The sequence below is a fragment of the Pieris napi genome, chromosome 5 (genome assembly GCF_905475465.1).
Source record: "Pieris napi chromosome 5, ilPieNapi1.2, whole genome shotgun sequence".
Classification (NCBI taxonomy): domain Eukaryota; kingdom Metazoa; phylum Arthropoda; class Insecta; order Lepidoptera; family Pieridae; genus Pieris; species Pieris napi.
The window spans coordinates 4,613,384-4,634,372 of record NC_062238.1 but is presented as its reverse complement, the minus strand read 5'-3'; the positions used below and the strand labels follow the sequence as shown (position 1 = coordinate 4,634,372).

General features: G+C 32.3%; 1 protein-coding gene across 1 annotated transcript; it reads right to left on the bottom strand.

Moving 5' to 3' along the window:
- Positions 1 to 733: 733 nt before the first annotated feature.
- Positions 734 to 19,238, bottom strand: LOC125049754 (RING finger protein 17). The gene is made up of 22 exons (XM_047649193.1): positions 19,065 to 19,238; positions 18,292 to 18,533; positions 17,477 to 17,558; positions 17,058 to 17,189; positions 16,375 to 16,529; positions 15,716 to 15,796; positions 15,047 to 15,313; positions 14,148 to 14,236; positions 13,781 to 13,947; positions 13,008 to 13,142; positions 11,937 to 12,011; positions 10,406 to 10,558; positions 9,212 to 9,353; positions 7,890 to 8,024; positions 6,606 to 6,756; positions 6,181 to 6,309; positions 5,726 to 5,822; positions 5,209 to 5,399; positions 4,422 to 4,651; positions 3,286 to 4,018; positions 2,608 to 2,858; positions 734 to 2,064 (listed from the first exon to the last, which is right to left on the bottom strand). The coding sequence occupies exons 1-22, from the start codon at positions 19,117 to 19,119 to the stop codon at positions 756 to 758; spliced, it is 5,001 nt and encodes a 1,666-aa protein (XP_047505149.1). The 5' UTR covers positions 19,120 to 19,238; the 3' UTR covers positions 734 to 755.
- Positions 19,239 to 20,989: the final 1,751 nt, after the last annotated feature.

Sequence of the window (20,989 nt, the reverse complement as noted above, 5' to 3'; positions counted from 1 at the left end):
GGTATGTAAAGTCTAAATGTATTGTGGATGAACCAGTTACTATTGAGGCATTGGAAGCCAATGTTACTGAAATTATTAATTAGCGAGATACCGACCGAAGTCCTCGAGCGAGTTATTCAAAATTGGTGTTTACAGATGAACGAATGAAAGCGTAGTTGCGGCCAACATTTGAAAGGGATTATCTTTAAAAAATAAATGTGAATAGTTCTACATACAAATAAAAAAGATTGCCCTATCAATTTGAATTTTGGTTGTTTATATCAGTTTAAAATCCTATACCTCTAAATTGATCACCCATTATAACACTTTTGACGGGTTACCACTATTTAAAAAGACAATAGATATTCTATATATTATTAGATATTTTTAACAAAATATAATTATCTTTCTGTTTGACACACCTTCGATTTTTGGGACCAAGACTCTTCCTCACGATGTTTACAGTTAAAGTGACTTACTTTATTATAAGAAAAATAAATTGATATTATAATAAAAATTAATTGACTTATTCCGTACAGAAAAGAAATCCATTGGTGCGCAGCCGTGATTTGTACGCACTGCTTCAGTAGTTGCACGCTTTAACTTTATCCACACACTTCTCAATTTTGCAATTTAAATTAACGTGTGATGGTACTTTTTTAGATTAAAAAAAAAAACAAGTTTTATAATCATTAATTTTATACATTTACCATTTTTTTTAATTACTACATGAAACAAAATAATACAATAAACATGTAATTACGTATTTATTAAATTTAATCTGTGTGGAAAAATATTTCTTTTTTAAATAACACATCATAAACTAAGTTATGGTCATCATCACGAATTTCAACAGAAGGAATTTCAGCGTCACTATCTATAATTTTAGCATGAAAAGGACCACTGTCAGCAAATATGGCAACCATTTCTTCAATAACTTGCTCGGGATCTATATTTGGATTAATGTGGACATTATGTAATTTTGCAGAGATGGTAGCAGGTGGAAGTGTTAAATATTCATCACTTATTTCTCGCACATCAGCCAGTGATATAATCTCTTCATTTCCATAATCGACGTAGTGAACTTTTACAAGTCCTTTGATTTGGTTACATTGTAATATAATTGCCCTGTACCATTTACCATCATCCGGGAAAATTGCAACGCAAGCCTTGTTCCCTAATATTCCGTTTAACGCGCTCATATTTGACCAATCTTGTTGAAGATTCCCATACATATTTTCGTATAGTTCGTTTTCATCTTCGTCAAATATAATGCTTAGTTCAAGTTTATGTATGCCGTTAAGTTCGGTAACTTTACACAAAAATTCTGATACAGTATTTTTCGGAAACTCTTTGAATTCATAGTCCTCTTCGATCATTTTATTCCAATCAGCGGCTCCAAAAGATTTATCTTCATTTGTAGACACAGATTCTGCAGATTTATCTAGTCCATCACTTGAATTGACAATGTAGTCGGGACCCGAATCTAAGTCTTCCACAGACTCTGTTTCTAAATGTTGATTAACTTTTGAGGCATATACACGAACGATAGGCTTAGACCCATCCGTGTATTTTGCTAACTCAAAATCTACTAAATGGTCATTAATCCAAAGTTTGTCAAATTTCAGTTCGATGGGAATAATACCACCAATGGGATCACCACAAATTTTCACAAAACACTCTTTATCAACAATTGATTTGTGAATATAATCTAAGGCTTTTGTATCCCACTGCTTGCCATTAGGCTTTATGCGACTCAGTACGCATTTGCTTGCTTGGATAGGGAACTGATAAAGTGCAATGCTTTTTCTCAGATTTTCAAAGGCACAAATCTCCTCGTTTCCGTAATCCACGTAGTGTATGAGACATGACGATGCTTCGTTGTCTACTTCTAACACGCGGCCTCTATAAAATTGGTTGTCCAAAAAATATTGAGCGATACATGGTTCTCCAACTGACCATTTTGCGAATTTTGCTTTGGGATCAGGGTCTTTGAAGCGCGTATACAAAGCTTTTTGGATAAGGTTCAAAGAGTCCTGCTGTTCAATATCATGTAAGTAAATTATACCATTATTGTCGATGTACCTGAAAGATTATTCAATTAAATACTTTATCTTATATTTTCGATTGTATGTCATATACTGCTTTTGTGTGATAAAATATAAAATTAGCTAACTTGGCAGAGCAGTCGTAAAATAAGGAATTTATCATTTATAGGTGCTTTGGCCATTTACAACGGATGAATGAGAAGCGTGGATGGTGAAGTGGGGGGGGGTTGATACCTTGTCGGACCCGGACCAAATCCCCCCTGGATTACTACTACCTTTTATACTAGAAAGGGGACAAGTTAAAAGTTCCCATAACTGACGAGCATGCATGGTGAATGTCGTGAAAGTGGAAGGGAGAGAGATATATCAGGACCGTAGCAGTAGGAGGGACATGATCCGTGCCCATCTCTTCGGGAAAAAGGGCGTGAATATACAAATAAATAAAAAAATGATTTATAAAACAAATTTTGAGTTATTCTCAATATATAAAATGTATTGTTGGGATTTTACTTATGAAACAATTATATGAAACCTATAAGCATATGCATTCATGATAAGTAAATAATATGATCACACTAACGTGGGAAACGCCCTAATCTCCTTTTTCTTAAATGGCTCCGGCGGCAACCAGTCTGATATTACTTCAAACACAGTATCAGAAGAGGGAAGTGCAGCATCAGCTTCTTGGATATCAGTCATTTCTTGAGTGGATGGTGGATCGACTTTTGAAGATTTCGTTGGTATTGGTTCTAATTGAAGCCAGTCTCGAATTGAACCAGTCAAGTTTAGGAATGTTAAATCACCCCCTTGTTCCGAACCTTCTAATGTGGCCTAAAACATTAAATTGTTGAGATTTTCAAACATGAACACATTCGACTATGTGTTTGCGTGTTGTTCCCACGAGAATGTAAGTGCGTACTCCTATTTCACCATGCCTCCTGCTGATAGAGGACAACTCTTTGTTTTTAATTTATGTTATTATTATTAATTACTTAAGATGTCATGTGGAACATGGTTTAATGGTTGCCTTACAAACGTTGTGTAAAAAAAAACAAAACATGGCGATTAAAAAGAGTGGCGGAGAGTTTATTGCCAGTTCTTCTCTTCCGTTCTACGCCCTTGATTTGAGAACTGGCACTAAATGTAAAATTAGAAGCATTTATATGTATATCTTTACAGACAAGTGTACAAAGTGTTACCAATATGATTAAATGTTTTTTTTTTTTGACAAATTATATTTATGTTTAACATTTCTTACCATTTCACTTTTATCTGGTATTGCTAGGCCTTGGTCCACTATCTTGTTGTTAAGGCATCGCCATTCTGAAATGTCTGGATCGAGTGCGCCCCCAGGAGTCGTGTGGTAAACCCACAGTTCAACGGGCATACTCTTGCCCTTAAACTTACCCGTCTTAGTAATAAATATTCTAGAATATGCTTCAAGCAATTCCCCTAAATACTCCTTTGTTACGGAGGGCCACTCTTGCCCCGCCGGCATTATTCCAAAGAGATGACACAAAATGGCTCCATCTCCAATAGAAGCGAACTTTTCCGGGAGCTCTCTTAAACCATTCAAGGGTACAATTTCCACACAAGCGAAGTCACAGTAGAAAACTTTAACATTGTTATCTATAATTTCTAATATAGCAGCCCGCCGCCATGTTTTTGACGAGTTTGAAAGGTTGCAGCATCTATCGCCGACATTCCAGTTTTGTTTGGGTTTGAGATTTGTTTTCTTTGTGTAATACTTTTGAATATTATCAAATAATTCATTAAGTGCCGTTTGCTGTTGTACCAATGAAACGTAGATGTGCGAAGGTGAAGTAAAATTTAGTATTTTCACTTCTAGTCTCAGTGGACCTTTATTTATTGCTTCGAAAGATGATTCAGATTTACTGCTAGATTGTTCTGTAACTTTCTTTTCGGGTAAATTGGATATCTTTTTGTGATCACGATATTTATCGTCTATCTTATCTTTGAATATTGTTAGTCTAAAAAAATAATGTTCATGATAAATTTCAAAATTATATTGTAAATTAGGTAAAAATAATATATATAAATATAAACTTTATTTAATTTAAATTAAGTAAAAAATCTTCTTGTCTTTATTGTTGACCACTTCTTATTGTTTGGCCATAATTAACATAGATTTTAAAGAATTCGTCAAAAATTAATTTAAAAAAGCCATAATTATTCGTATATCACGATTATATATGTATGTCTACTTAAGACAATTAAATTTCATTTAATTAACTGTAATCGACCTTAGATCGTTAATTTCCTTAGGTCCCTATATTCCTGGTATTTCAATTGCAAAATATTATTATAAAAAAATATTTTAAATAATTTCACAATATACATTAGAAACCTCAAATTAAAAAGTTTAAAACTCACCCAAATGCGATAGCATATTTGTGATGGACCATCAGCTCATTGATACAGACAGTTTCTTCATCATCATCAGATGATGTGCTGAACAGCTTAACACCAAGAGAGCCATGTGACCGTGCTTCCTCCACTCGCAATTTCAACAAGCGATCCTCGAATTCCTTCAGAAGTTTTACAGATTCGGGACTCCATTTCCTGTTCGCTGGTGTAATGCCCGCCAAGTTACATTCTGTTGCCTAAAAATTATGGATATAATAAGGCATAGGATAACATATTTCTGGCATAAATTATAATTTAATCCGAACTCGATCGTACGTGAAACTTTATTCCTATGTATTTAATATGTTAAAAAGATTTCAATGAAATATTATAATTTTTTCTTTCTTCAAGCTAGTACTAAATTCCAGAAAGGAAACTCCTTTGTGGATGTTGTAAAAAACTATAATATTTTTTTATTATATATAATCTAACCAATTAGGCTAATATACGCTTAACTTAGATTTTATTAAAAGCTAAGAAGAATTTTCTTGTTCACATAAATGCACTTTTTTACTGGCATATATTAGTAAAATATGTATATATTATTAAATATATATAATATACTAGCACACTCGGCGAACTCCGTTTCGCCACCAGATGGTTCTTTTTATGTAACATTTCGTTTGGTGATCCCGCTTTTCTTTCTACCTTTCCAACGACGGCAAAACCGTGGAAATCGGTTCGTGCGTTCTGGAGTTATAGCGTCAGGAAGGAAAACCCGACTTATTTTTATATAGTAGATAATAATAAATACCAGAGCCTGCCGTGTAGTGTGTCTCGCCGTCAGACGCCGCAGCGCATCCCAGTGTACGAGTAAAGTCAATCCCGAGTCAAGTAAAAATACGCGAACGCGCCCGTGACCTGGGAGTCCACAGATGCGTGCACGTTCCCAACGACCGCCGTTACGTACGCCATATTTCTCAACGTTTACGGCGCACACCATATCTATAATTTATTAGAAAATAATCGTGTGGATGTTTAACAACGCGTGTCAACGATACTTTTACTTACTACACGTACAAAGTAAAATGTTTTATTGTGAAATATAGCAACCACAATTAATATGTAGTATTTAGATAAATTAGCGCGTGCGCAAGGGCAACGTCTAACAAGAAAACAATAGCAATATACTTATATCGCAGACGTTCTACTGACCGAAACATGGCGGCTGATTGAGAATGTACATTGATGCAAAAGAATTCGGCCTGTGCGCAGATACAATAGCTTTCTTGTTTTACTAATAGAAGATAAATGATCATTAGAAATCTCACCTTTTTCAGGTAGGTATATAATTCCTGATTGTTTGTTAGTACTGAACTCTTGTTCTAATTCATCACACACATCTTGATAGACTGTCTGAAGATGGCTCTAAAAAAATAAACATAATAAATAAGTTTGTTGTCTTGTTGCAATTTATGATAAATATGACGACAAATTAAAAAAAGTCAGTCAATAGTTATATTATTGATACTAATTGATTTAATACTAATTTTTTTTTATACATGTGTCTTCACTAAGACATCATGGAATATTACGATCTAGCCTAACTTAAGACTAATAAGTAATTTAAGTCTAACCTAATTTATTAAAAAGGATGTTTAACATAAGAAAGTGTCCAATAACACTACTTACAGTCTCTATTAAAGGGAAGACACTTTGTTCTTGTGTTCTAATTTAATACTAATGACACAATATAATTAAAAATAAAATAAAGAAATAATCTCACCAGACGAACGAAGAAGCGATCCGGACTCTCAATGTGAGTGATGCAGACTTCAACCTCACCGTCTCGTTGGAAATGATAATTGTTATCGAAAATTTTTAGTTTTTCTTTTAGTTGGGGAAGTTTTGCATACTATAACAGAATAATAAGAAATTTGATTTTTATTAATGCATTTCCATTTTATTTTGGATAATATGCAAGGAAATAGTTTTTATCTATATTTAATTATAATTTAATATATACAATATTAAATTATTTAAAACGCTTTTTACACTTTTAATACGATATAATTAAAGTAAACATTGACCTAATAGCAAAAAATATAAAAATACGCTAATTTAATAAACAAAAGTTTAATAATTATTATAAATATGATATTTTATACGATTAAATTACTTTTGAACTAAAAATATGATATTATTTCTCACCGGCAATCTATCAGGCAAATAGGCTCTTGAGTGGAATACAAGGGCATGAGCAAGGCTAACTCCGTGGTCTAGAGTGGTCACGTCAACTTCTAGAGTAACGCTTTCAGCCGCCATTGAGCGAACGTGTCTCACATTTATCACGGCTTGTTTGCTGAAAATAGATTAAAAATATATAGTAATTCTTATTAAGAAATTAATTTAAATTATGAAGGCATGTTCATATTTATTTATTCACACAAAAAGGCAGTAAAACCTTATCGTTCATAAACTCTGCCATATAATCCGTGCTAAAAGACAGCAGTAGACTTCCACAACTATCGCTATTTAAAGCAGTTTTGCCACGCACTGCCATTATGTGGAACCAGCTACCCGTTGAAGTATATCCGACTTTCAGACTCCAGGAAAAGAGTACCAATTGTTAAAAGGCCGGCAACATCAGGTGGGACAATAATTGCCATAGTTTTACAATAAACTCAAACTCAAAGTATCTTTATTCATGTAGGTAAACAAGTACACTTACGAATTGTCAGAAAGAAGTAAAATTAATTGTAAATTTTCATTTACAACCAGTTCGCAAGTCAAGGGCTACGGGTAAGCGGGTAAGAAGAACTGGCAAGAAACTTTCCGCCACTCTTTTTAATCGCCAAGTATTGAGTCATACAAATTGTTCAAATAAGCTAGTTTAATTAAACTTATAAACAGTCCTCATCGGATGTAATATTATTTCTCAATTTAAGCTTAACACGAGTTCAAATATTGTCCAATAAACCTTACACTTAAGAACTTACTTAACTTATATATATCATCAAAGCATAGCATCAAAGACTTAATAAGAAATATGTATCTGCGCATCCTTTGATAATTAAATTATTTAAAAAATTAAGGGATCTAGACGCGAATTTACCCCTGGGCCTTGGCCTTAGATTTCTGTATGTGTTTCGTGATCATTTGTTTTTTCTAATAGGCAAGTAAGGCAAAGTCTCCTGTGCCTGACACACACCGTTGACTTTTTGGGTCTATGCCCTACCGGATCTTCACGATGTTTGCGTACATCGTACGAGCGAATGTTAAATGCGTACGTGCTAAAAGTGTGTGCACAGCCGGGATCGAACCTATAAAACCTCAGGGATGAGCGTCGCACACTGAAACCACAAGGCCAACATTGCTGTTTATATGTTTAAATTAGTGTAGTCAAAACAAATACACGTTTATATATCTCGATGTTTCAAGTATCTTAATATAGAGTCATTTATAGCCAATATAACAGTAATATAAATCACTTACTTGTCAACAATTTTCTGTATGAGGAAAGCGTCGTCCCTGGTCCAAGTGCCATTCTTGGGTTGGCAATTTGCGAGACAGCAGTTGATGGCGAAAGGGGGTGGGGAATGTACGCGAGCGGGAGGAAGAACACGTAACCTTAAAATAATGACGAAACAAAGTGGTGTCATAAGTTTGACGTATCTGTGGCATTGTCGCTCCTAAATGAATGGACCGATCATGATTCAGTTTATCGACCACAGCTGATCGAGGTGGTTGTTAGCAAAAAAATTAACACAAAGAGAGCTGTTGAGAAGATTTCCCAGTAATACGTATTTACTTATGGGTGCCTGAAGGCTTACCACATTCCTATTTTTATATTTTTAGAACATGTATATAGGTATGTTAACTAAAGCTGGCGGCTTCAACACATTTACACTTTGTGCTTGTGTAGTGTCTGTGAATAAGCGCGAGACGTGATGTCAAACTGAAATACAATCATAAATACATCATGAATAGACTGTCCGTCGTGTATGAGTGGACTAAAATGTATAGCATGGCAAAAAAATCATATCTTGAAACATACTGTATGTGAAATTGCATTAGTGTGAGTACTGTGAACCCGCCAGCTTTCGATAACCGACCTATACAACAATTATTATTTAACTAAAGTCTGTTATATTCAGCTATAAGGACATAAAGAATTTATAAATCCAAGAATAGTAATAAATCCCATGGTTTTTAGTGTCAATTGTGCAAACCTTTTAAACAATAATAGCATTATTTATAAAGTTGTTATTGCGTTAAATTTAAACTCATCCATCGATTGATTTTTAAAAAAATCTAGGCTGTTCTATTCTATTAAGGCATTGTCAGTAGGGATACAATATTACGCTAAAATAGCTTTTTGAAGTTATACTTCTTTAGGCGCGTTATGAAAAATTTATGTGAGTGAAATTTTACGATGCGCGCGCACCGTGACACAAAATTAACAGAATGAAGTTGCCCACGGAAGATGCTACGGCATTGGACATAAATTAAAAACAACATACGAATAATAATAGAATTTATGTTACACTTAATGTAAGAGAATGATAATAAATTTATTAATTATTTAATTTTTCAAATGTAAACTGAACTTTATTGACTATAATTGACTCCTTTTCCAGTCTTTGATTATTTAATTGTAATTAATTATTTGCATGCAATCAAAAACTATTTTTAATAATGCCATAGAAGTATAACTTCTTACGCGCGTACATAAGTACACGCACCCTTTTTTTTAGTTTTTATATGAAACTTATAGGATTATCGAAGATGAATTATTATGAAAATTAAGAACTCACTTGTCAATAGTAACAATTTCAGTGGCTCCAAAATCGAAGGTGAACACGCGGTATTTAGTAAGTGGGTTCTTGCGTTCAATGCTTACAATACGACATCGAAGCCACAGATCGTCTGCATTATTGTGCATTAAATATATTTTACCTGTAAAAATAAGTTTATGAAAACCTATCCTTTTTGGTTAAATTTCTAAACGGTGGAAACGGCGACATAATTTTTTAATAGTATTCGCTAAAAAATTAATAAGTTTTTTGTTATTCATTCTTTCATACTAAACGACGTTAGCAATTTTTTTAAATCAAAATTGAGCCAGGCATTTGCCCCTATCCATCATATTATGCGTGTATTTGTGATTTATTTAATTTACTCTTTTGGGAGTAAAAAAAAATTGTGTGTGTGTGTGTGAGAGAATTCACCTGTCTTGTGCAAATTTGGAGAATGCCATGAAAATTTTTGAAGAAAGTGATCCTAATTTTGAGAGAAGTTTCAACGTTAATAACAAAATTTGTGCAGCCTATCAGTGTTACCAAGATCTGTATGTAGAAAGAAGCGAAGCAATCAAGAATTGATAGTTTCATTAAGGCAAAAGTTTAATTTATTATTTCTCATTACATATTTTGATTTCATATTAAAGTTTTATAATTACGTCGTTTCGATTTACGTCGTTTCGATTTACGTCGCGTATTTCGAGAACCTAACATGCCGTAAGTACGAGGACTGCCTGTACTGCTTTAATAACTGAAATCTGCGGATATGTGTATTTCATACGTCGTAGGAAAACTAAAAATATACATATTTTTTTTAATAATATTATTTTTGCACTGCAAGATTTTTCATACTAATATTATACGCAAAGTACATAATATAATAAAATTCTCGTGTCACGGTGTTTGTGGTTAAACTCCTCCGAAACGGCTCGACCGATTCTCATGAAATTTTGTGTGCATATTGGATATGTCTGAGAATCGGACATCTATTTTTCATCCCCCTAAATGTTAAGCGTAGTCCACCCCTAATTTTTTTTTTTAATTTTAGATAAAAAAATTATTCTTTATTTTTTTATGATACAACATTAAAAATATATACAACCCCTAATTTTCACCCCTCTACGATCAATCCCATTTTTTTTATTATAAATGATAAACATGGCAAAACGACGTTTGCCGGATCAGCTAGTATATGTATATAAAACAAACCTTCAGCAATATGATTCGGTGAAGGCCTAGGTAAGGAAATGGGGTTTCGAAACTCCTGCAACAATTCCTGTACCCGCGGTTGAAGGCACGCTCTTTGTACGAAGAAGTTGTGAGGATCGATTATATGCGAGATGTATATGACTTCTTGACTTCCTGAAAAAAATATAACAAGAGCCTATGTTTCAAAATCACTTTAATACAAAATAGTAATTAAACAAATGACATAATAAAAAATGTGTACTTATGTACGCGCGTAAGAAGTTGTACTTCTTTGGCATTATTAAAAATAGCTTTTGATTGCATGCAAATAATTAATTACAATTAAATAATCAAAGACTGGAAAAGGAGTCATTATAGTCCATTAATTTCAGTTTACATTTGAAAAATTAAATAAATAAATATTTATTAATATTATATTTATTATTTTTTTCTAATATTAATTAGTATTGATTTAAATATTCAATTTAATCACTTCTGATTATAATTCAGACGCACATATAAAATTCGCACTTGTATTATGAAAACACGTGATTTTAATGTAGAAACTCAAAGCATGTGGATAAATATTATAAAGATAAATACACAGTGAACAGAGGCGGCGTGCGTGCCAACATGCTCCACTAACTTCATTCTGTTAATTTTGTGTCACGGTGCGCGCGCAGCGTATAATTTAACTCTCATCATTTTTTCATAACGTGCCTAAAGAAATATAACTTCAAAAATGGCGCTTCTAACGTTTAATTCTTGGTCACAGATTATTCTCTTAATAAGCAGCCTTTTATACCTGACACACGCCTTCGATTGAAGGAGTTGAGCGTGCGACTCTCAACTTTGAGGTCGAACTGTGCACCAAACTATATTTTATGTACGCATTTAACGTACGATGAAGAAAAACATTGTAAGTAGACCTAACATTTTTTTAAGACTGGTTTAAGCTTAATATTAGAGTCTGGCTAATGAAAGAAGATCACGAAAAAGCGCGGCAAATTAAAAAAAAAATTAGTATCGTATCCCTAAAAGTTTGATATATTTTGTGGATTAAACTTACTTGATACTTGATTTTATTGTATTATTTTTTTACATTGATAGTAACGTATTTAGTCTTTTACTATTGATACTTAAAATGACTAGCATTGCATGAAAAACTAAAACTATATTTATTTTAAAACACAATTTTATTCGGAATAATCAGAATACAAAAAATCAATATGCATAGATTCATCAGTCATTGCTGTTATCACTGTCTCTCACATTGATTATGCAACTTTCTAATTGTTTAGGCTATTATACCTGTTAAATATTCAGAAAAAATATATAATAAAAATAAAAATGAGTATTTGCATGAAGTATCAAGACAATTAATCATACTAACCTAAGAAATTCAATGACATTCTGTGTTGCCATCCGAAAGTTTTTAAATAATTCAATTATCTTCTTTCATTAGCCAGACTCTAGTTATTCATTTTTACCAATATTCAATTCTTCATTCCAAAAGTAATACATTAATTATACCATATTACTTTTAACTCACCTTCCTTCAGTTTTGGGTGCTGACTCTCCGGAAAGGGCGACACCGGCTGAACAATCGGCTTCATGAATTGTTCAACTATAAAATTCGAGTTTAATATCACTATTTAATTAATAAAATGACTGCTATTAAAATACTTTGAATTATGTATTAGTAAATTAAATTTATCATATAATAATTTAGTTAATTTATGTTTATATCCAATCAAACACAATATTACACTAGAAAGATTATTTAGGATTAATAGTCTCAAGGAGACTTCAAACAGCGTACTGACAATTTTTGAAGTTATACTTCTTTAGGCGTACGTGAAATTGTACGATGCGCGCGCACCGTGACACAAAATTAGCAGAATGAAGTTGCTCACGGAAGATGCTACGGCATTGGACATAATTGAAAAACAATATTCGAATAATAATAGAATTTATTATGTAACACTTAATGTAAGAGAATAATAATAAATATTTATTTATTTAATTTTTCATATGTAAACTGAACTTCATTGACTATAATGACTCCTTTTCCAGTCTTTGATTATTTAATTGTAATTAATTATTTGCATGCAATCAAAAACTATTTTTAATAATGCCAAAGAAGTATAACTTCTTACGCGCGTACATAAGTACACGAACCCTTTTTTTTAATGTGATCTCACTGTTGGCCTTAAAGGCCTTCTAGCTCAGCTCGGGCTGTTTTCCCGCGCAAGGGCGTCTCCTGCGAGACTAGGATCTCGGCTTGGGCCGTCGCGGGGTGGTTAATCGCCTGAAGGGCAGGACAGAAGTTCAGTGGAGTCAGCGAAGTACGAAATAAAGGACCACGCCTTCCCCAGTGAAGGCGGTTTTTTACCCTAATCTGATTGGTACTGACAATTCTAACACCAATTGCTTTGATATGTTTTCCATTACCATTTTCTTCAATGATATAATTTCTGCTCTAATATAATTGATGTGCGATAAAAATTTGAATTGTCATATTTTTAAACACGCATATTAATTTTAGAGCTTATAGCTCTAAAAAATTTTTTTTATTTATAATAAAAGAAATTTAAGTCGTTATTTTAATGCCACCACTTACATCCACTTTCCGTGGTCGCTTCGCTATTGGAGGAGTTGACGGAAGAGAAAGATCCACTCTTTGAGCGGTATGTCGGCGCATTCCTATACAATATTAGCTTTGTCGGCTTTTTTTTCTTTTCCACCTGACGTACATCTGAAATGGTTTAGAATAAATGTCACTGTAAAATTTTCTACACAGATTATAATCTAATTAGCGATTATTAAATTAAGAATTTAAAAAAATGTGCTTTTAATGCATTGCTCAAAATAAATCGCGTTATTTTTTTTATACTTTCTGCCACTTTGATTTTTCTGTCTTAACTATTAAACGTAACGATAATGAATCATTCCTGCTCGAGTTTAAGTATGACGCCAGCACGGTTACCACGAAATTTCATTTTTTTTAAATATTTTATATTTAAATCTATGTAATCTGTTTTGGCTTTTTGTACTGTCTAAGTGTTTGTTTTGTAATATTATGTATGTTAGCTGTAAGATTACTTATAATTAAATAAATAAATAAATATCGAACTTTTAACGACGAAAGCAAACTTCAAATTCCAAATTTCAATTCAATTTTCGGTAAGAAAACTCACTATTTCAAAGCGATATTGAAATTATGTGGTAAGCTGCTTGATAACGTAAATACATAATTGAATACATAATGTCATGTGATAACTTTTATGGTATCACACTCTGGTACTTCACTTTCTTTTATAACTCTTGTTGTAAATTGTTCCGAAAGAGATCGCTTGAAAACGGTTACACGCGTTGTACCTGTATATACCTCACCTCTAACTATCTTTGGGGGGTGAACAGCTGCGCACGGAGCTGAGGGCACTTCTATACCCTGCTCTTGCAATTCACTAGTGGTGTAAAGTTTGTATGCAGCAGCACTTGTGCCTTCCAAATGAACATAGCCCTTTACTTCATCAAATATTTTCTCATTGACAGTCACCCTTGAACAAAATATTGGTAATGCATTAAATCTTCACAGACAACACACTACAGTACAAGAACAGAGGGGAAACGGGCAGGAGGCTCATCTGATGTTAAGTGATACCGCCCATGGACACTTACTGCCAGTAAGGTTCACTAATGCGATGCCGGCCGATGCTGGCTGTGGCTTTAGTGTCTTCGAAGAGAACTAAAAACTCACTGAATGCTATCTTCTAAATCGTCCTTTTTCAAATACCAGGGTTGATTTAAGATATTCCTTGCATCCTCTAGAACAGCTGCCCAATTAACCTAAACAAAGTATTATTATTGTCATTAATAGTAGTTAAACATGAGTGTAGTTTACACAAGTGTTTTAATACCTAATTATATGCAGTTGCATACACTACTTTATTTAATCTCATGGCTATAGGTAGCTACATTAAATAAAATGCAATATAAAAGAAACAAATAATTTATATATTATAAGTCTGTTATTGGTCTATTGGCTCGTAACCAACGCGTTGCGCGCGCAGCGCACACCACAGATGTGTAATTGAATTGAAACCTCCTTGGTTGGGACACATTGTACTTTAATAATTAAAAAATTCTTTTAAAGCATTGTTTTGTTAGGAGAATAATGCTTAAATTTTCTTAAAGAAGTATGTAAATGAAATATGCCAATAAAAGTCTGTATTTCATATCATAATTAGAATATTACCGAATGAGTAATAAATATAATTTATGTTGTATTTTTAATTGTTGTGATGTTTTTTACAGCTGTTTATGATGAATGACTTATGTATTCTTTATAATAAACACAGATCCCTTTTTTAACTGAACAAGTTGAATTGAATAAATAATACATAAGATTTAGATTTATAAGTTTATGTAACCACAATTATCCAGATAAACATACTGAAAACCCAATTGCAGTACAATCATAAACATAATTTAAGTAGACAAACTCTAAATACTTTTTAAATACTAAATACTTAAAAAAAAATTACAAAGTCATATCCATACTGTTAGTATGCTTATAAACACAAAAAACATATTGGTGTTGACATAGAGAAGTCATACATAGTGCTAAACCTTGGCTCTTAATTTTCCCCAACATACCTTTTGAAGTTCAGTGTGATCAAAATTTTTGACAATGTTTGAAAATTGAATTGTCTTCTTGATACCATTCTCGATATTATGTTTGAGCTCCACCAATGATTCCTTCTTCAATGTTTTAATTTCTATTATTTTTGAAGTAACTTCATCCTTCTCCGCTTGGATTAGTGAAATTAATTTAGAGTAATGTTGTTCCACTTGATTTAACAATTGAGTGAGGTCCGAATGATCAGATTCACTTTGAATGCCTTGAAGTAAGTTTCCAACATCCTGTAAAGAAATATATTTATTTAAAACAAATGCTATGGGGATGGCGTAATTTTTCTTCATTTACAATATTTGTCTGTAACATAAATATTATCTGCGTAAGGGAGCGGTCAAGAATTACGTAACGAAAATTTTTGAAGATTATTGACCCCATGTAACGCCGAACATGTAACCCCAACTCGCCGTAACGTTTTTCAGTACCCAAGTATAGTACTGTTCCCAAGTCTAGTAAAACGTTTCATGACCACCTAGTGACTCTTCAGTTACTATTATGTGGTTTAAGTAGAAAATAATATGAACAATAACGCGTAATTCAATCCCCGCCCCGCATCGTAACGTTTTACAAAAGGACCCCCCCCCTCCCAAAATTCGTTACTAATACTTGATAAATATTAGAGTACTTACAACAGCAGTCTTTGTAAGTCTTCTGTAAAGCTCATCAACTTTGGGTGTTGCTTCATTTATTTCAGCTAGAAATGTTTCATTCTGAAAATGAATGTGTTATCTAATGTTGAGTATACATTGAATATTTAAGCCAATGTGAAATAAATTAACATGTCTACACATCTTTGTATTATAATTGCATTGCATGCTAATTTTTTTAATGTGTAAATGTCCCGTTAATAAAAGATAATGAGATTATTTATAAACTCGAAACTCAAAATATCTTTATTCATGTAGGTAAACAAGAACACTTATGAATTGTCAGAAAGAAGTTAAATTAATCAAGTCAAGGTCGTCGAGCGGGTAAGAAGCACTGGCAAGAAACTTTCCACCACTCTTTTTAATCGCCAAGTATTATCACACAAATTGTTTGAACTGGAGCAAATCAATCGGAAGGATTAGGATCATTTAAGTATTCCTCAAATTTATAAAAAGCTTTATTGATTAATTTTCGTTTAACGAGGGCTTTGAATTTATTTAGTGATAATTCTCTAATTTCGCTTGGGAGTTTGTTGTAAAAACGAATACAATTTCCATATAAGGAGTGGTTTATCTTTTGGAGCCCGGTTACATTATTAAAGGGTACAACATGATGAGCCATGACATAAAAATTGTTATACCTCTTGTTGAATGGAGACAAAATCATGATTCTTGCATGATTTCTCATCAGGAAGAAGTAAACAGTCAACACATATTGGTTTTGTGCATGTCTTACAGTAATATTCTAAGGGCCTATTTTGATGCAGTTTGCAGTTACTTTCATCAAATTTTAATCCTGAAACATACAGTAACCTTAATAACCATCTATTCTTAAAATATATATATATATATGTTAACGTAAAATTGTAAACACCGTTAGATTGTAATCTATCTCGCGAGATTATAAACTGTCGAAAGATTGTGAACCTCAACGAACTGCTTACAATTTAACGTATTATTATTCGGTAGATTGTACTACACTAACTTAGTTATCATTCAAACTTCTTTGGTCAATTACAGATTAATTTTACTTCCCAACAATTTCATATAACTACCGAATAATAATACGTTAATTTGTAAGCAGTTCGTTGAGGTTCACAATCTTTCGACAGTTTATAATCTCGCGAGATAGATTACAATCTAACGGTTTTTACAATTTTACGGTGACATATATATGCAAAGATACATTACCATACAAGAAAAAAATAATTTAAATAAAGGTTCAGTCGCTACTTTCAGATCATGTATGTTACAAAAGCATTGTAACAATCTGCTTTGTTGTAAAAGCAAAAATAAATTTAAAAAGAATGTAAATGACACTTACCTAGATTTTGCAGAACATGGTTTTTGAATATTATGAAATTCTTATGAGATTTATTAAAGCAAGAAACACACAAAATTGTATCACATTGTTGACAGACTTTATTACTTGGACTCCGGCATTCAGTACATTCACCTAAAACAGCAAGAAAGAACTGTGAGCTTTTAAAATATAGGCTGTAAATAAAATAATGACCATCCTTGCAATTGAAAATGATCTTTTTGGTATTTTTTTTAATAAAATACTCATACTATATGGCACCATAAACAATGACCAAGTGGGAACCATAGCAGGTTACCCTAGCCACAGAAGATTCAAGAAAACGTGAGAACAGTGATAGAAAAGTTTACAAACTGGAGGAAGATATAAACTTGTGCACTGCCAATGGATATAATATTTATGTACTTATAATAGACTGGTACCTTCAGCTGTCTTAGTATTTTTGATGATAGCATCCAGGTCGATAAAGCATGGCGTTTCTAAGTTTTTGTTTCCTTTAATAGACTGTAAAATAGGAAATATAAGAATTATAATGGTATTCATTATATGAAGCTCTTTTTAATAATAAAATACTTTATTAGTAGTAGTCATCTTAATTAATCGAAAATAATCTGTTATTAATCAGTATAACTTTTCAGAATATGTTAGGAATATAATATACTATAGACTACCTGACCTGGCGAACTCTGTACTGTCTAATAGTCAATGAATGTTATGTTACACATTAGCTGAACCTTATTTATAATTTTATGAAAGTAGTACAGTAAATACAAAATAAATATTAAGTTCACTACTATCACCGAATTGCAATACTCAGTGTTACAATGTGCCTTGATTTGTTGTATAAATTAATAATGTAGCTATATAATAATAAATATTAATCAAAATATATTTTAGATTACAACACAGAACTACAACACAAACGCACACAAACAACAATATATATGTCAACCCTTTTTATCATTATTGACATTATTCTACATTTTATAGTCTAAAATAGGCCATTATCAGAATATTGTGGATATATCTTGTAAATTCACCACCTTTATTTAAATATATTCTTGTATTTCAGGGGATATCAACAACATGAATATAATATAAACTCATGATTATTTTGTATTGGATTTGGATTTTTGGGACAGAGACAAAAACCATGAAAATCAGTCCAGCCATTCTTGAGTCATATGTGTTGCTACAAACAAGACTTCGTTTCATATATTAAGATTAGGTAAGATACCTTAAGATGTTGCATTGTGAGTTCTCCCAACATGAATACATTTACTGGGAAAAATTTGTCAAATTCAGACTTATTTTTCAACATAATGGCCCGTTCTTCTTGACTTATTGTTATCTCCTGCTGGCATATCTTGCAGTCCAAAGGCTCCTCAAATTTTAATATACTGCATACACAGTTATGGCACATGGTATGACCACATGACAAAACAATGGGCAGGTTTCCATATCCTTCAGGTGATAATGCTGAAATCCATCAATATTACAGTAGAACTGGTAGAGTAGTGTAGAATATACATGTTGTTAAACTAGATTAGTATTTTATAGCAATGTCTATTTGTAAAAAAAAGATTTTTTATTGAAATAATTATATAAGTAGCATTCTAATTCATCTAAGCATTACAATTCAAGATAACTCTTATAAGTATTAATCACAATTAATTTTGCGATTAGTTTTGTACATTCTCTCAAATAAAGTTTTTCTTTAGGTATCAAAAATCTATAGAGGAATTTAAGGTTTAAGAAGTCAATGTACGTTCATTTGTTCAGTAATAACATTCAAATATATTTTCATGGTGTTAGAAATTCTTAAAACTGAACCCGCTAACTTAAAATTTCAATTGAACACATTTTAGAAACACGCACATGCAAATGATAGATGGCATAGAGGAAAGTTATAAAATAATATTAACAAGAACATTCAATATCTCCTATACTTTACAGATGTTTTTAGTATTTAAATATGAAACGCCACATTAAATTATATTTTGAACTCACCCTTCAGAAAGTAAAGTTGGCAGCAATTAGGACAGTATTTACTTGTATTGTCCATTTTAAAGCATAATATATTTGAAAAATATTTGTTTTAACTCTCGACAGATAAAAGCTTGTTTATCTTGTAAACAGTAAAAGTTTAAAATATGGCTGCTCCCCGCTCCGTCTACCAAAGAGTATATAATACTCTATAAAGTCTATATTGCATTGTAGTCTTGCTAGTTTAAACTTTAATCACTTTGTTTTTGACAAAAAATAAAAACGTATGGACACAGAGTAAGATGAGTAGACTTTAGAGAAAACTCTGTCTATGAATTTCATCTGAAATGTATGTTCATTGTAGTAGGGAGCCCACGATGCTAAATGAGGATTTACTCGAGCGTCATAGAGACCTATTGGGTTGCGAAGCTTAGATAATTATAAGAAAAAAGTGTTATATAAAAAAAGGGTGCGTGTACTTGTGTACGCGCGTAAGAAGTTATACTTCTTTGGCATTATTAAAAATAGTTTTTGATTGCATGCAAATAATTAATTACAATTAAATAATCAAAGATTGGAAAAGGAGTCATTATAGTCAATAAAGTTCAGTTTACATTTGAAAATATAATAAATAAATATTTATTATTATTCTCTTACATTAAGTGTAATATAAATTCTATTATTATTCGGATGTTGTTTTTAAATTATGTCCAATGCCGTAGCATCTTCCGTGGGCAAATTCATTCTGTTAATTTTGTGTCACGGTGCGCGCGCATCGTAAAATTTCACTCTCATCAATTTTTCATAACGCGCCTAAAGAAGTATAACTTAAAAAAACCTTTTCGTCGGTGGCGGGAGCGGGTGTAGACTTTCAAAAATATAAAAAAAACTGTGCCATGGACATACTCGAGCGCGTCAGATATTGATAGCAACAGGGGAACACCCCTGTTGAACGTAAAAAATGCTCTCATCTAATAATCTGACGATTTGGATGTGACGCAAACTCACGGTCGTTATTAGAATGTGCAAAAAAAATCTCCATTTTGTCATACTCAAGCGAGTCAGATTAAGATATATATGGTTCATCTTTATCTCCTAGACGTGCTATATATCTGACCATTATCTGGAAGCCTATATAATATATTCGCCTAATCTGACAATTTAAAAAAATAATTAAATCATTGAACTTAATTGATTGATAAGCTCTGGAAATAGCAAAAAATGTATGTTGTTCAAGTAGAACTTGTATTTATCATACAATAATTTTACAAAAATAAATAAAAAAATAAAAATTAACAAGAAGAACCGGTTTACTTCGACGATATTATAAAATATTTATAAATTTTTCAAATGTTTATAATGTAAATTTTATTGATTTTTTTCAAAGCAGTTTCACACACTTTAAGTTAATATTTATAATATAGCACTCTAACTCCTGATTGGTCGTTACAAGTAAGGGTTGTTGTTTTTCTATGAATACAAGATGTTTTGTTATGAGTTATGACACTCATTACATTACTTACGCTTCGTTACGCAATACGCACAATGGAGAATTTATTTTCGAACGTGGTTTTGAAGAAACTAAAAGCTGACAACGCTCAAGCCCGGGCTGTAATTCACAACGTGTTAATACTATTAATACTTAACATAATTTAGCATATCGATCGTACTTATCCCGTTATCGATATGCACCTCTACAATTGTTACGCACATCACTACACCTCTCCATAAGACCTGTAAGTGCGAGACAGATAAATATGAATTATGACCCGAAGCCTCACTTCATAATGCGTCGACTAAATAAATTTTATTCGAACAATAGCTGGGGAGCCCAAAAGGAGATTTCAGGATTTACTACAGCGTAGCAGATTAATATACAGGGGGATACCTTGTCCCCGGTTAAGTATCTCTACCAAATATGAGCTCCATATACAGGGTGGTCAAAAAGT

Excerpts from the sequence above, each read along its gene's own strand:
- LOC125049754 (XM_047649193.1), bottom strand. The coding sequence starts at position 19,119 with ATGGACAATACAAGTAAATACTGTCCTAATTGCTGCCAACTTTACTTT. Across the intron at positions 14,237-15,046 it reads ATCACACTGAACTTCAAAAG|GTTAATTGGGCAGCTGTTCT; the intron begins GTATGTTGGGGA and ends TACTTTGTTTAG. Across the intron at positions 6,757-7,889 it reads ATACAGAAAATTGTTGACAA|CAAACAAGCCGTGATAAATG; the intron begins GTAAGTGATTTA and ends ATCTATTTTCAG.